The sequence below is a fragment of the Parus major genome, chromosome Z (assembly GCF_001522545.3).
Source record: "Parus major isolate Abel chromosome Z, Parus_major1.1, whole genome shotgun sequence".
In the NCBI taxonomy this organism is placed as follows: Eukaryota; Metazoa; Chordata; class Aves; order Passeriformes; family Paridae; genus Parus; species Parus major.
The window spans coordinates 7,152,158-7,167,605 of NC_031799.1; the positions used below are offsets into that span (position 1 = coordinate 7,152,158).

Consider the following 15,448-nt stretch of genomic DNA (forward strand, 5'->3'; position numbering starts at 1 on the left):
TCGAGCTAAAATTAGCGGGACAAGTGCCAGGGAGTTGCACTGGCTGCACTTGGGATCAATGGCAGCACAGCAACTGCTGAGTCAAATGTGGCTGGGGCCCAAGTGCTTCTGTTGCACAGCTGAGCTGGAGGAATGGCATTTTGGAGCTGCCTTCCCAAAGCAGGCTCCATACTACAGAAAGGGACTGGAGGGATGGTGCTGTCTGGGATCTGGCCTGCTCTTATCTCGTGACTGACCCTACAGCACTGGGCTGCCCTGAACTGCCAGTAGCTGCTTCCTCCAGCAGCAGTGTGATACCAAAGGCAGGGCAAGGGCTCCAGCCCACTCTTACCTGCCTGGGTAAGCCCAGGGGGCTGCAAAGGAGGGGTTTTCCCATCCTTTCCTTGGTGGCAAAGTGCAGCTGGGCAACACTGCCTCTGCCATCAGTGGAACAAGGCTTAGAAAGGAAACTGCTGCAGACAAGTCCTGCCGAAATGACAAGGTAGGGGAAGGGAGAAACATTTTGTTGAGTCTCACAGAAGAGGAGTCTGCTTGTGGCTGAAGGCAACACTGCCTACAGGCAGGACCCCAGAGCAGCTGGGAAGGTGTGGGATTTGAGGCTCAGGGGCTGCTGGGGGCTGCCATCTCTCCCCTGTTGCTCCAGCTGCTTCTGAACTGTGACACATGCAGGAACTATCTACAACTGCGGAGCAGCACTGGGTGTCTATATATAAACAGAACCTCAAGAGAGTGAAAGGCAGCTCTAGAGAAATCTGTGTTTTGAAGCAGGTGAATGAGGTGCTGCTGCTGTGAGGGTTCAGCCACTGGTGCAGTCTTGTACAAGCTGATGGGGCCCCTGCCTGCAGAAGCATTTTTGCTCTCCTTGACATTCAGGCCGCAAAGCTGCTGGCAGTGGGGCAGCAGCTGCCAAGGGCTTGGAGCAGCTGTTGGAATTCAACCAGTGTCAAAACCTGAGCCAGGGCAGAAAAATGTCAGAGTAGTTCTTGTGCTGCTCAGAGGCTGGGGGAGGCCTGGGTAACAACAGTGTCTCACAAGAGCTGGTAACAGAGAAAGAGTATTTCTCAGTGTAGAAACAGACTTATTTTTTCTTGTGGATACTAAAAGGGAAAAAAAGCCCCTTTCCCATTATGTGCTTCACATTTACCCACCTCCTCTGCTGCAAGGAGACAGGATGATCAAAAGGGTAAGTCTGGGGCAGGAGACTTCCCTCAAGTGCCCTCACACCTCTGCCCTTGGACCAGTGGAGCCTATGGATTTATGGGCGAAGCAAGAGAGGACAGAACTCCAGTTCTGCTCCGTCCTTACCAATCCCAGCTGCTCACAAGGATTTGGAGCACCACCGCAGGAGACACCAAAGGCAGAACTGGTTGATGATGGCAGGAGTGAGGGTTTGGCCCTGCTGTGGGTCCCTGAGAGCTCTCAGCACACAGGTGAACTCACTGTTGTCAGAACCACTTGCTGCTCTTAGCCCCCCGGCTTGGATGCTGTGGCAGGAACAGGTGGAAAGGGACAGGCTGTAAAACTGCTCCTGGAGCCTTTGAAAATGCAGACAAACACCAGTGGTATGCTCAGATCTTTATTAGGTGGACACCAGTGGTATGCTCAGTTCTTTATTAGGTGGAGGAAGGGCTAGAAAGAAATGAAACTCCTAGAACATTCACCACACTGGTGCAGGACAAGAAGGACCAGGAGTTGCCTCCAAGGTCTTTGTTTTAAAAAAAGGGAGGGACAATGAAGTTTCCATCCAGTAGCTCTGGCTTTCCTGGGAATGTGGCTCAGGGCAAAAAGAGGTACAAGACACAGCTCATACTTTTATTTAAGAAACCGCTACATAGCTTTTGCCTCTAGTGATGCAAAGGAGGTTCCAGGACACACTGAGCCATCCAAAGTCTCTTGCTAGAGAAAAACACCACCAACAAAAAAGCCCCGCACAAACGAAAAATAAAACCCTGTCCTTTTATTTTTATTATTATTAGAAAACTGAAAAATTAACTTGAAACTGCAGCTCAAGGCCACAGTGATGAAACTGCCCACAAGACTTTGTCTTCCACAGCAAGAGGGTGGGAGGGAGGAAATGAAAGAAAGGGGAAGGCCCACAAAACTTTTTTCTTTCTTTCTTTTATTTTCCCCCTCTAAAATAACAGCTATATTTTGGGTGAGGGGGTAAAATCAAACCAACAGGACACATCTTGATTTAGGTTTTTGGAAGGGCAAGTCTCCTTATTTCTCTGAATTTAGAACTGCATTAAATAAATGGGCTCCAGCTCTAGAAAAAAAGGCGCAGTTTGTCTTTGACTGAGTTAAAAACCCATAGAGCTTAAAATACAAAACAAAGAAGGATGCCCTGGTGCAGATGGAAAATGAATAATTAGTTTTCCTACAAAGAAAATAAAACAGGCTGCAAGATGCAGAAAACCACATTTAGGCTCTATTACATTTACAAATACATACATAAATATATTACATATAACAGCAACTCAAAGAGGAAGCAGGCGAGTCACACAGAGGATGGCAGCTGGCTGCAGTTCTCCCCGCACAGATGTTTGGCTGAGCAGTAACTTTTCCTAATAATTCAAAGAATGGGCTTCGGCTTTCATTTTCTCTTTTCTTTTGTTTTCTTTTTTTTTTTTTTTTTTCCTTCTTCTTCCTCCTCTCCTTTCATTCTCCCCCCTCTCCCCGGTTTCAGATTTAGTTTGTCCAGTATGGAGAAGTGCCATAGGCGGTTTTGGTAGCCTGAGACTTTTGCTGCATGGTGCTGGGTTGGTTGCGCTGGCCAGATCCACCCTAGAAAAGGGAAACAAAGGAGACAGGAGCATCAGCTGCCACAGCACCAGCATTCCCAGGAAGATAAGCTCGTCCCAACATCGCAAAGCAATGCTCCCCCCTCATCAGATCTGTTTCTACCCTGCACCATCTCTACATCACAGTCCAGGCCAAGCAACCATGGACACACCAAGCAAGAGCTTGGGAAAGCACTATCCCACTGCCTCCAAAGCACAGGGGAAGTGAGGAGCAGGGCCAGGCACAGCAAAGGAGCTTTCCCGAGGTGAGGTGGTACACCAGACAACGATGTCACACATTTGGAGCACAAAATCATGTCCTATTACTGGACTCTAAGGCTGAACACTGTTTTTTTCAGGGAATATTTGGTGTTAGAAAAGTAAACACGTGCAGGTGAAACCAAATCGAAGCTGACACGTTACCTGCAGGAGATGCTTCATCTTTCCCCAGAATCACAGCACAAGTGCTCACCTGCCTCGCCTTCACACCCCACAAATCATCCCTCCCCAGCCAAGAGCAGGATGGGCTCTTCACACAATCATGGCCTGGCTGAGGCTGGCAGGGATCTCTTGAGGCATCTTGTCCAACCCCTTTGCTCAAGCAGGATCACCTAAGAGCCAGCTGCCCAGCACCATTCTCAGACAATTTCAAGGGTGGAGATTCAATCAGCTTCCTGGGCAGTGTTTGGTCACTTAGCAAAAACATTTTATCTGATATTCAGAGGGAACCTCTTGTGTTCCAGTTTCTGACCACTGTCCCTGTTCCTGTCACTGGACACCACTGGAAAGAACCTGGCTCAGTACTCTTTACACCTTCCCTTTCTGCACACTGATGAAATCTCCTCTCAGGAGAGGCTGAACTGTTTCAATTCCCCCAGCCTTTCCTCACAGAAGACATTATCCAGCCCCTTCATCAGTCCTTCATTGGACACTCTCCAGCACATCCATGTCTCTCCCACAGTGGGGAGCCAAGCACTGGCCATGATGCTGCAGCTGTGGCCTCACCAGGGTTGAGCAGAGGGCAGGGATCGGTTCCCCTGACCTGCTGGCAGTGCTGAGCCTGGTGCAGCTCAGGATCCCATTGTCCCTTTTTGCTGCAAGGGCACATTGCTGGATCATGGTCAGCTTGTGCTCACCAGGCCCCCCAGGGCCTTTTCTGCTGAGCTGCTTTCCAGCAGGTGGTCCCTGACATACATTGGTGCATTGGCCTGTTTTCTCCCCAGAGACAGGACATGGCATTTCCCCTTCCTGAACTTCATGAGGTTCCCTCCTCCAGTAGCAAAGCAAACAACAGAAGGAAACAAACACCCCAGGACCCTGCTGGGAAGGGGGAGCAGTGTGCTCTTGGGGATGCTGTAGAGGCACAAGGGGCTGACTCACCTGCCCATCCTGCTGAAGGTGGTGGTGCAGCATCTGGGAATGAGGCTGCTGATGTGCAGGGAGGATATGGAGAAACGGGGCTGGAGCATAACCTGGGGCAGCACCAGGGTTCAGGGGCCCAGTCGATCCAAGAGCAGAAGGCAGGCTGAAGGGAGGCGGAGTGCCAGCATGGAATCCCTGCTTGTCAAATGTCTGCACAGGGGGCAATGAGCACAGGGTCAGAGACTGGTGTGAGTAGCCCCAGCCAGACCAGAACAAGAGTGGCCCAAACACACATCACCTGAACCTTTCACCTACCCCATGGGGAAGCCAAGTCACACTGAGTACCTGCAAGCACACCAGAGGATGAATTTCAGCTCCTGTTCTCACCCGTATTTCTGCACTAATGGCTCTTGAAATTTTTATTTTCACAGGCATTGTGGATTTTTTTTCCCCCTGACCTCTTTCCATTCAAAGGGACATGGGATCACAGCAGCTGCCTAATAAGTTCTTTCCCCATTGAGTGGGCTCAGCCTAAAATTACTCAGCCTATCCAGGGCAGCTCAACAAAAACAAAGGAACTTGCAGTAAAATTTTCCTCCTGCTGGCCAAAGCTTGACCCCTAAGCACAGAGCTGACAGCTGGCTTCCTACCTGTAAGCATGGATCACAGCCAGGGACCGATTTCCCCTGCTGAGGGTGCAGGGAGGAGCAAACAGGAGCTGGACATAAGCCCAGTGCACAGCACAGCTTGACAGAGCACTTTCTGCTTTGCCTGGGGAGCTTTATGCTGAGCAATGGCCACAAGAGAGCTTGGGACAGGGACCCTTGGGTGTTAGAGGTGGGTACTACTGCCTGTCCCTCTGATGGAAAGCAAACAGCCTCTCAACTCACCTGCTTTGGGGACTATTTGTACTAAAAATGCTAACACCCATAACTTCATTTGCACCCAGGACACTGATGGCATGGTGTAGTGTAGGCAGTGTGCAGCACAGGGAGCACTGAGCCTCTGCCAGCAGCTGCTGTCAGGTGCTGACACCGCAGAAACAGTGGGACAGAGGATAAGACTTCACTCCAGCAGCAGACAGAGCCAGTGTTAGGAGATGCCGTGGCCTGCTGACCCTGAGACTGGCCAGCCTGGGAGTAGGAGTCATCAGCCTTGGGGACTGAGGGAGGAGGGTCCAACACTCCTCACCTGAGTCTTGTTATAGACTGAGCCACTGATATCAGGCACACCCGTGTTACTTGAGGTCACAGAAACACCTGGAAAACAGAAATGCCACCAAGAGTGAGAATGTCACCCCTCTAGTCAGCATGATTCCAAGCTTTGCTCTCAGCACCTCTGGAAGCCTCTGCCCTTCTAGTTCTCCATGATCTCAGACCCACAGCTGAGGGAACAGAAGAAGGGGCTCAGTTTCTTGTTCCCACTGCAAAACCCCACTGGATAAATCACCCAGGTCCACACCCAGCCATTAACACTCAGATTCCAATGCACTTCACCAGGCAGCAACTGGTTGCACTGACCACTCACTGAAGGCCACAAAAAGCCAGCTTTCCCCTAGGTTCAGAGGTGCATTCGGCTCTATTGCAGCATGCAAGAGCTTACCAATACTGCCCTGAGTGATGAGACTCAGCATCTCCTACACATCTGAGCCCCTATGCTTCCACATCCTACAGAAGAGTGAAGTCTGCAGTGCTCCTATGCCCTGACAGAATCAGCATCACTGGTTCAGAGACACTTATTCACAATTTTATAGAGTGTGGCTCTGATCATTTCACTTGGATCAGAATAAAGCCAATGGCTGTTTTGTTTGGTGAATCAGAGAACTGGGTTCAAGGTTGCTGCTTTAAGCTTTGATTGTAATCCTCCTTGGACACTGCTCCTTCCTGGACTGCTTCTCCACCAAAAAGAGTGTGATCACCTGGTGTTTCAAATGCACAGTGTGTTTCACCTGGTGTTTCAAATACTTGGTATTTGCTTCAGCATGAGGATGAACCAGTTAGTGCTAAGCAGCCCAGAGCACACTTCTCAAATCTAACCAGTATGTGCCAAACAAAGTTTTTGTATGAGCTAGATAAATTTGTCAGCTTTTATGGTCACAAAGGAAACATTTCCAGGCACAACAATGTTATGAGCATGTACAGGCAGCAGCTGGACAGTCCAGAGACATGTGAAGTGCCCTGATACCCTCTAATATGTGGGTGTCTCAGGTGCCTACCAAGAGGCTTAACATCCAGCTATGATTTGGCAGAAGGTAATTTCAGCAACAACATTGAACTGCTCAAGTTTCAAAATCACAGCACTGTTGAAGGATCACTATATTCTTCAGCAAAGAAAGCTCTGGCTTAGGAAATAGCTTACCATTTCTCCCGTGTATAACTGGACCAAGCTGTGCATCAGCCACACAAATCTTTATGCAAAGTTCAGTCATGAGGTTTAGAAGGAACAAGTGAGCCATTAAAAAAGCATTTTGTGTATGGGAGATGGAGAAACAGCTTGGATCATGACCCTGTTTAGAGCTGGCTGCTGTGTTGACTGCACAGCACTGGGAGTTTTCCCTACTAAATCCCACTGCAGAGGAACCTCCAGTCTCAAAGTGTTACCTTTCCCAGGTCCAGCGCCAGCTGATTTGTTTTGTGCTTGAGATGATCCACTGTAGCCTCCTTTGCTGTAATCCCCAGTTGCAGTTCCCTGCGTTAAGTCATCGTAGCCTGCCAATGTGCACAAGACAGGGCGTTATGGTGCACAAGAAGGGTTACAGGTGCTCATGGGGCAGCCGGGGCTGAGGGCTTACCTGCACCGTAGCCATGCTGGCTGTAGCCACTCGCCTGCTGGAAGGGAGTCGACGCCGTGTTCAGGTTGACTCCATGCTGTTTTGCAGATGCTGGAGGTACCTGGACAAAGGATGGGAACAAAAGGCACCTTCAGCTGGAACATAGGCTCCCTCTGCCATCTAGTGGGGAAGGCACCTTCCACCTCATGTCGGGAATCCAGTCTAGAGTCGGGAGGACTGGGATGGCACAGGACTGCTGACAGCAGTGACTTGCTATAGTGGATTTGTGTCTCAGGATTTCTCCTAGACCTGTCCCTGTGATTGCAATGCAGCCCTCACTCAGAAGAGGCTGTGTGTTTTTTTTCATATGCTGAATGAAAACAGCAAATCTTTACCCACAAACTGAGAAGAACAACCAAAGAATCAAAGTAAACATCAATTCCTGCCTGAGGCTATTCATAAAATACTATCCTACAGGGCCCTAAATAGCCTCATCTACCCTTCTGCCTGGAGCAGCACCTCTTCCCAAATAACCTTTTTTCCTCCTAAGACTTTCCAGCCCTGCTCTAATGGGTCTCCTCCATCCAGGCTCTCTCAGCTCAATGACTCAGTTTTGTGTCTCCCCTTGATTCTCCAGGGACTAGTAAGGGATTTTAGGAACAGCAAGCCCACAAAATGCAGCTGAAAGCTATTTATAGAAACTTCCACAGGGGTCCATGAGTTCTGGCCTGTTAAATTTTTTGTTTTCTTCTAGATTAGATTAGATTTAGAAGAGACTGCACCTATTTTCTCACGTTGCATGTTTTTGGAGATCTCCTGCAGACTGGAGAAGCTGACTCTATTCCATTCTAATGAGAATCCACCTGAATACTGACTCCAGCTCTAGGGCCCTCAGTATGAGGAAGCTGTGGACCTCTGGAGCAGATGCAGAGGAGGTCACAAATGATCATGGGGATGAGCTCCTCTCTCCTATGAGGACAGGCTGGCAGGTGGGGGTTTTCATTCTGGAGAAAAGAAGGCTCTAGGGAGACCTTACTGTGACCTTTCTACACTTAAAGGAGGCTTGCAGGAAAGATGGGAAGAACATTTTACCAGGCCCTGTAATGACAGAATGAAGGGTGGCTGTTTTAAACTGAAAGATGATAGATTTAGACTAGATACAAAGAAAATATTCATCACCATGAGGGTGGTGTGGCACTAGCAGAGTTTTCCCAGAGAATACATGGATGGCTCATCTCTGGAAGTATTCAAGGTCAGGCTGGATGGGGCTCTGAGGAACCTGGTTTAGTAGAAGGTGCTCGTGCCCATGGCAGGGGGATTGGAACATGATGGTCTTTGATGATACCTTCCAACCCAAACCTTCCTATAAACTCCAAGGTGTGGAGTGTTTGGGCTGGAGAAAGTAAAACTGGAGAGGCATGCAGGAAGGGTTACAGTTTAGGCTGTCACACTTACAAACATGGTTGGGCCATATTGGAATGCACTGGGAACACCGGGCATTCCAGCATAGTAAGGGAGCCCAGTGTAGCTGTACCCTGGAGGCAGGGTCGGGTTGAGGAAGGGCTGCTGAGTCGTGTGGTGAGTCTGAGTCTGGTTCTGCTGCGGCTGGGCCAGCGTGGTTGCAGGAGCAGGAGAGGCGGAATCTCCACGGCCAAATTTTGTTACATCACCTGTGAAAGAAAAAACTGATCAGAAAAGCTATCAAAGACACTGCAAAGGTGGAGAATTCAATGGATTTAAATCCTCTGAATGCAAGCAACTACAGAATAGGACAAATCCTACACCTGAAAGCCTGCAGGTGTTCATGGGAAGCCCTCACCCAGTCTCTGTTCCTAACAGCCACAGAGATACTGCCTGTTCAGGGCACAGGACTCTGTGCCATGGCTACTCCATGATAAAGACAGATGCCAATACTCACCTATCTCACACGGTCTGAGCAGACTCATTACTATCAGATCATTGCAATAAAACATGCTAAAAGCAGAAGCACGGTAAGTAGCCAGAGAGCCAATGGTTGTTGTGTTAAAGTGTGACTCTCCTGGAGGTTAACCTGTTTAGCAAAGCTTCATGGGCTGAAAGCAGGTTAGGATTTACAGGCAGTGATGGGCATATTTTTGCCAATGTCTGTTTATTTGACAAGCATGACTAGTTAAGATGTCCAGTTCCTCACACCACCAAAGTTCTGAAGACAGTAGCTGAAGGCCAGGAAAGCAAGGCTTGTATCGTGGGCCACCTTATTGAAGAAGCAGGAAGGGAAATTCAGTTATTAACCCAAAAACAGCCTCCCAAGAGAAGTGATCATGAAGCAGAAAATTCAAAAATACTTGTACTTTCTGGCAGCCTACAGAGCAGCATGTTCACATATTTACCAAGGAGGTGACATACATCATTCCCTTCTACCTCACTCCCAATCAAGTATTCCTTTTTTCTGGTTACCAGGAAGTATGACAGCACTTATTACCATCATTATAGGAACTACAATGCTTATGGCTACAGTTTTAAGATGTAATCAACTGGCAGTGGATGAAAACCACTGGCTGAAATCCTGGATGGCATTAATATCATCTGTGCACAATGACAGCTTAAGAGCAAGAGCAGGAACAAGGAAGGGCTTCTTTGACCACAGAAGGGAAAAACAACTCCTCTTTGAGTGACAGTAGATGACCTGCACTGAGAAACCAGCATATCTCACTTGCCATCCTTATCTCTAACTAGCACTCACCTGAGTACGGGTTGTTAGCAAGGCTCCCATCTCTGCCTGTCAAGGTTGCAGGAGCAGGGAATGTAATTCCATAGTAATCCTTGGAAAGAGACAACACCATTTATTAATAGTTGAAACTGTAACACAACTGGACAGATCTTATCAACTGCGAACTAGACACAGAAGAAAATTCTAAAAGCAAGAACTAAAGGAGGTTTGGGTGGAAGCTGACCTTACATTGTGCAGCAGAACTAAAAATTTACCTGGATCCTCATCTTAAAAATAAATTTACTTTATAGACACTTTTTGTGTTATATACAAATATTTTGTCTCTTAATGGTAAGTTAAAGGCAATAACTAAGTGATTTCCCACACAGCTCCCGGCTCTGAACTGTAATCTCCCAGTGAGACTGCCTGAAAGAGAACTGAGCATTGTGGGTCAAAGGCCTCTGGTCAAGCCAGGACTGTTATCACAACACAGTGAGGGGTTTGCCCTCATACCATGCCCTGTTTCCTAAATGTGGAAATGTCAGCTATGAAAACAGCAAAAACTTTTAAAGAGAGAGAGGAATAGTAACTCTATTTATTGGAAATAAATGGAAAATTTATTTAGACTACTTTGCAGGAGACCTCAGGTCATAGTCTCCAAAATGTGGTGTGTATCACAACCCATTGGAGTGCAGGAAGGAAATAGATTTGGTACCTTTGATAAATACAACTTAAGAGAACTTTAAAACTGTTTGTTCAACCTTTCTCTCCTTTTTTCATTTTTATTTTTGTGTATGTTTATAACATATATATTAGTATAGGGGTATATGTATATAATTCAGAAATAAAAATAATACTGTAGGTGAGCGCTCACAATTTTTTTGCTGATAGGGTGCATAAAAAAGGTGGAGAGCACTGCCTTAGGTAATTCTTTAAGTCTTTTACAAGAAAGTAAGCAATACAAGAAAGCTTGCATTCTGAAATGACAGGACAAGTTAGCAAAACCAAAGCAGTATTTTGACCTCAGTTTCAGAAAAAAAAAAGGCAAGAAGTTTGCCCTTCTCTCTCTGGGTAAACTCCACCTGTGGATCTGGTAATCTGTTTTTACCTCCTAATTTTCACGTTCCACTCCTCACCGCCTCCAACCCAGAAAGAGATAATGTTTTAAGTAGTAATGTATCCTAATGTATCCATTTCCGTGTATTTTCAAACACTGGAAAAGTCTCCTCCTTTATCACACCCCTCTCTGCAAATGTCATAGCACCTCAAATGTTTTCTCGGAGTTGACAGTACCCTCCACCCTGCTCCACTTCCGTGCACCACTTCCCTGTCTCCTACACACAATCCTCCATCACTGAACATGGAATAATGTGGCAAAGTTTTAGTATTGCAGGTGCTTTCTGTAACTTGTAATGATGCCATTATATCATCAACCTCTCCTTCTCTGGTAATTCCCCCTTAGGAACTCCAGCATTAATCACTTGGCAAAACACAACTAAATTCACACTGAAAGTCTTAGCAGGTTACTCAGAAGCAGCACTCTTATAACGTTTTGATGAAAATTCTACAAAAAGAAGATCTAGAGAAGAGATGTGAAAACAACTCAAGAAGGTATGAACTGACACACTAACATTTTCCCCCTATACAAACTGGACAAAATATAATCAAACCTGCATGAGGAGAGGGTGTAAGAGTTGCAATTATTCCCACTGCACCTCAGGAAGGGGAAAACCACATCAGTACTGAATATCTATATCCTACTTGTGCATACATACATTCAAACTAAAAACTCATTAGAAAATATAAGTGCAAGGCAGTTATGTCTCCAGTTCATGCCTGCCCGAAGGAAAATATCAGGGAAGACACTTTGCTCTTCAAATGTCCCAGGTATCTCCTGACCTACAAAAGGAGAAAAAAAGGCTGCCTAAAGCCAAAAGAGCAATATCAGAAATAGGCCCAAAAAGTAAGGCAGAAAAGTATGAAAAAGGGTAAGTGATGAGACATAACAGACTTAAGATCCATCCAGCAGCAGATCACATACCAGCTGATGCATTTTTAAGATTTTTGCAACAGATGAACTGAGAAGACAACATATCCCAATGTAACATACACCAAAAGAACCCAAACAACAAAAAAATCCACAGTGAGACTTTACAGCAACAATATGCACATTACTTGAGTTAAATTAAAAAAATAAAAAAATCTCAGGAGAAAATCCCATTCTTGCTTTATCAGCAACCATGGGGATTTCTTGCTGCTGGAAGTTACACAGGAAGCAGTGATGACTCACTTGGAACTCTGCCCACTTTCACTTTTCCCATGTAAGTGGACTGGCACGTGAAATAGAAATATTCCCACCTGATCCTGGCCCCCGACCATGTAACACTGCCACATTTTCACAAAAAATTCACAAATAATTTAAAAAAAACCTCAAAATCTAGAAAGGACAAACACAGCATGAATAGTTGGCAAAAAATCCTCTGTGACGTCTGCACATTTATTTCTAAATACCAACATACCAAGGGTAATTAACTCTGGATACAGGGGTGTGAGAGATGGCTCCAAAAGTATTCTGCAAGATTTTGCAGAGAGATGAAAAGCTCTTGCACTAGCAAAGCTGCAAGTGCCCCAGAAAAAAAAATAAAAAATATTTATATACACACATATAAATAGAATTTTAAAAGACTGATAGACTAACAATATTTGTCAATAAGAAATATAAGAACATGCAAATTAAACATTATATGCAAATAATATTAGAGCATGAAATAAGAAAAAAACAGATGCCAGTAGGTAGAGAAATTTTAAAATAAAGCCCAAAAAAGGAAACACACAAAACAGATGGAAAGACAATCCTGAAACACACCCCCAGCACAGCCATCCAGAAAACTTCTGCCACACTTTCACCTCCTGCAGGGTAGCCAGGCTTCCCCCTAGCACCAGCCCTGAGAAAGTGTCAGCTCCCGTTCTCATAGCAGCGCCCTCCCTGGTCAGTGACAAGCACCAAAGCCCTCAGAAGAAAGCAAACGAAAAAACAAAAGTGAAAACAGAAAAGGGAAATCCTCTAGAAGATGGTGATGAAAGGAAAGCCTGGCCATATAAAACGGCACAGTCGGCAGCACCCCAAGCAAAGCAACGACCACCACCGAGCCAGACCAGGCTCCTTCACAGCACCCAGAGACCCACCATGGCTGTACTTGGATGTGCACAGCCCTGCCGGTGGCACAGCACCCTGGCAATGTTGCTCCTCATCACTGCTCTCGCTGCCAGCCTCCCGTGCCACCACCTGCGGACCCATGATCCTGGCGACGCACTCCGCCTCCTCCAGGACATGGCTCCCAGCCACACACAGCCCTGCCACCTCCAGGAGCCGCCCTTCTTCCCCGACACCCTCCTCCGCGACAACCTCCACCCGCACCAAGCCGCCGACACCGCCCTACGCATCCTCCAGCACCTCTTCCACACCCTCAGCAGAAGCAGCAGTAGCCAGCACTGGCCCACCCAGCCTCGCAACGACCTCCTCAACAAACTCCAGCACCACATCCACCTCCTCGAGCAGTGCCTCCCCGACAACGCCACGCTTTTCAAAGGACCACGCAACCTGCTGCTCACCATCAACAAGTACTTCAGGGACATCCACCTCTTCCTCCGTGCCCACAACCACAGCGCCTGCGCCTGGGACCACGTCCGCCTCGAAGCTATTGACTGCTTCAAATACGTGGACAGACTCATACGGCGAATGAAGCACCATGCTGCTTTGGACCCCACTAAAACCACGGATGGCAAACACCCATCCCCAGCCAGCGGCAGTGGCCACAGATTGAATGGTGACAGCAGCAGCCTAGGCTGGGATCACTCGGTACCAGTCTCACCTCTTTCAAGAAAAATGATGAGCTGATGACGAAAGGGTATGACCGTGGTGACACTGGGGTCAGTCTGTGTCACAGCCCACATACCCAAACTACGGCCACTGGAGAGAAAGGAAGAGGAAATTTCTGTGCTACACACTCATGGACAGCTGCGAGAAGATATGGATGGTACTTACTACCTGTGGAATTATCACGTTCATCCAGACTGCAACCTCACCTGATGAACGGAATGGGGATCAATGACACTGGGGAGGTACTGTGGGACTTTTATGCCAATCTCTATTTATCACAGAACTCTGTTTACTTACTTATTTATTTAATTAACTTAGTTGCTTATTTATTTATTTGGCCGGCCACTTGTTTATTTATTTATTTTTTCTTTTGTTATAAATAAAAACTTTTTGTAAAAACAAAAAAGAATGAAAAAGCAAAGCTGTGGTCATTGTGCTTCATGCTTGTACCTGACAGGGAAAGACACAGTCCCCTCAGGCAGGCAGGCAGGCAGGCCTGAGTCTCCCTCCTGCAGCCCGTCTTGCCAATGCCTCCTGCCTACAGACAGCAGACCATTCTCAGGGAATGGTGGTCCTGCAGCCCCCAGGTATCTCTTACAGCTGCCAGACTGTTGGGGCACCCATTTGCCCCAGACAGCATGATGCCTGCCCTGCACACTTCCTCCTCTTCCACCACCACAGTCTCCCTTCCAGACCCTCCAGTAATGCCAAGACATGAAAGCCACTTCCAAACCATCATCCCACCACAAGAGACCATTCTGCAATGGCACAGCACTGCTTTGGAAGCAACGGGGTGGCACAGACAAGGTGCACCTCAGAGAATCAAGGAGGGGACCCATCAAGGTCTGCAGAGATCTGGACAAGGAACAGAAGCCCAGTGCTACCAACTCCACCCAAGAAACACCAAAAAGACACAAAGCCTACAGGAGATGTCCAGAACTGGTCACTGCTCTGCTATGGCTGCAACTGGTCCAGGATGCTCCTGCCTGTGCTTATACCCCAGTGGCTATGGGGACCTGATGCAGTACACAGAGCACATGGTCCTTGTCCTTTACCCCAACACATCACTAGCAAGCAAAGAGATCCATCACCCAAACAGAAGCACCCAACATGGTCCAACCCAACCAGCACAGCACTCCCCATGAAGGAAACTGCTCACACATCATTAGCACCACCTGCTCCTTCACCCTCCAACCACCAACCCAAAAGTGTGTCCCCAAGTGACACACAAGTGACAAGGAGCAGCTCTGGCCTCCTTTTGCATGGAACAAAGAGGTTGTTTCCTGTGCTAAACCAACCTCCATCACTGCATCACTGCAAAGACACTGCTCTGTGCAAACACCCGTTCAGCTGAGTAAGAAAACAAGAGGGCCAAATACAGAATCATAGAACCATTAAGACTGGAAAATACCTCTAAGATCATCAAGCCCAGCCTTTGACCAAATACCACTAAGCCATATAATGAAGTGACACATCTAATCAATTTTTGAACACTTCCAGGGATGGTGACCTCCATCACTCCCCTAGGGAGCCTGTTCCAATGCTTGACCACTCCTTCAGTGAAGAAATTTTCCCTAGTATCCAACCTGAACCTCCTCTGGCACAACTTGAGGCCATTTTCACTTCCTATTGCTAGTTGCTGGGAGAAAAGGCCAATCCCCACATGGCTATAACCTTCTTTTAGATTGTTGTAGAGAGCAATAAGGTTCCCCCACACTAAACTCCTCCAGTTTTCTCAGCTGCTCCTCATATGACTCACTCTATCGACCCTTCCCCAGCTCTGTTTCTTCCTCTGGACATGCTCTAGCATCTCACGGTCCTTCTTGCTGTGAGGAAACAAAGCTGAAGATTCAAAGTGTGGCCTCACCAGTGCCCCCAGCACAGGGCGATGAGCACTGCCCTGGTCCTGCTGGCCACACTACTGCTGACACAAGCCCGGTGTTATTTGCCTTCTTGGCCACCTGGGC

At 47.4% G+C, this 15,448-nt stretch overlaps 1 protein-coding gene across 5 annotated transcripts in view; it reads right to left on the reverse strand.

The window, feature by feature from the left end:
- Positions 1-2,618: 2,618 nt before the first annotated feature.
- Positions 2,619-15,448, reverse strand: part of UBAP2 (ubiquitin associated protein 2) — a 90,536-nt gene continuing 77,706 nt past the window's right edge. For all 5 annotated transcript variants that reach the window (XM_015653253.3, XM_033520337.1, XM_033520336.1 and 2 more), the window contains 7 exons: positions 9,635-9,713; positions 8,368-8,582; positions 6,934-7,033; positions 6,743-6,850; positions 5,334-5,401; positions 4,161-4,352; positions 2,619-2,784 (listed from right to left, as the gene is read on the reverse strand). In XM_015653253.3, coding sequence (XP_015508739.1) covers positions 2,689-2,784; positions 4,161-4,352; positions 5,334-5,401; positions 6,743-6,850; positions 6,934-7,033; positions 8,368-8,582; positions 9,635-9,713 — 858 coding nt within the window. In that variant the 3' untranslated portion in view covers positions 2,619-2,688. The remainder of the gene's footprint in view (positions 2,785-4,160; positions 4,353-5,333; positions 5,402-6,742; positions 6,851-6,933; positions 7,034-8,367; positions 8,583-9,634; positions 9,714-15,448) is intronic.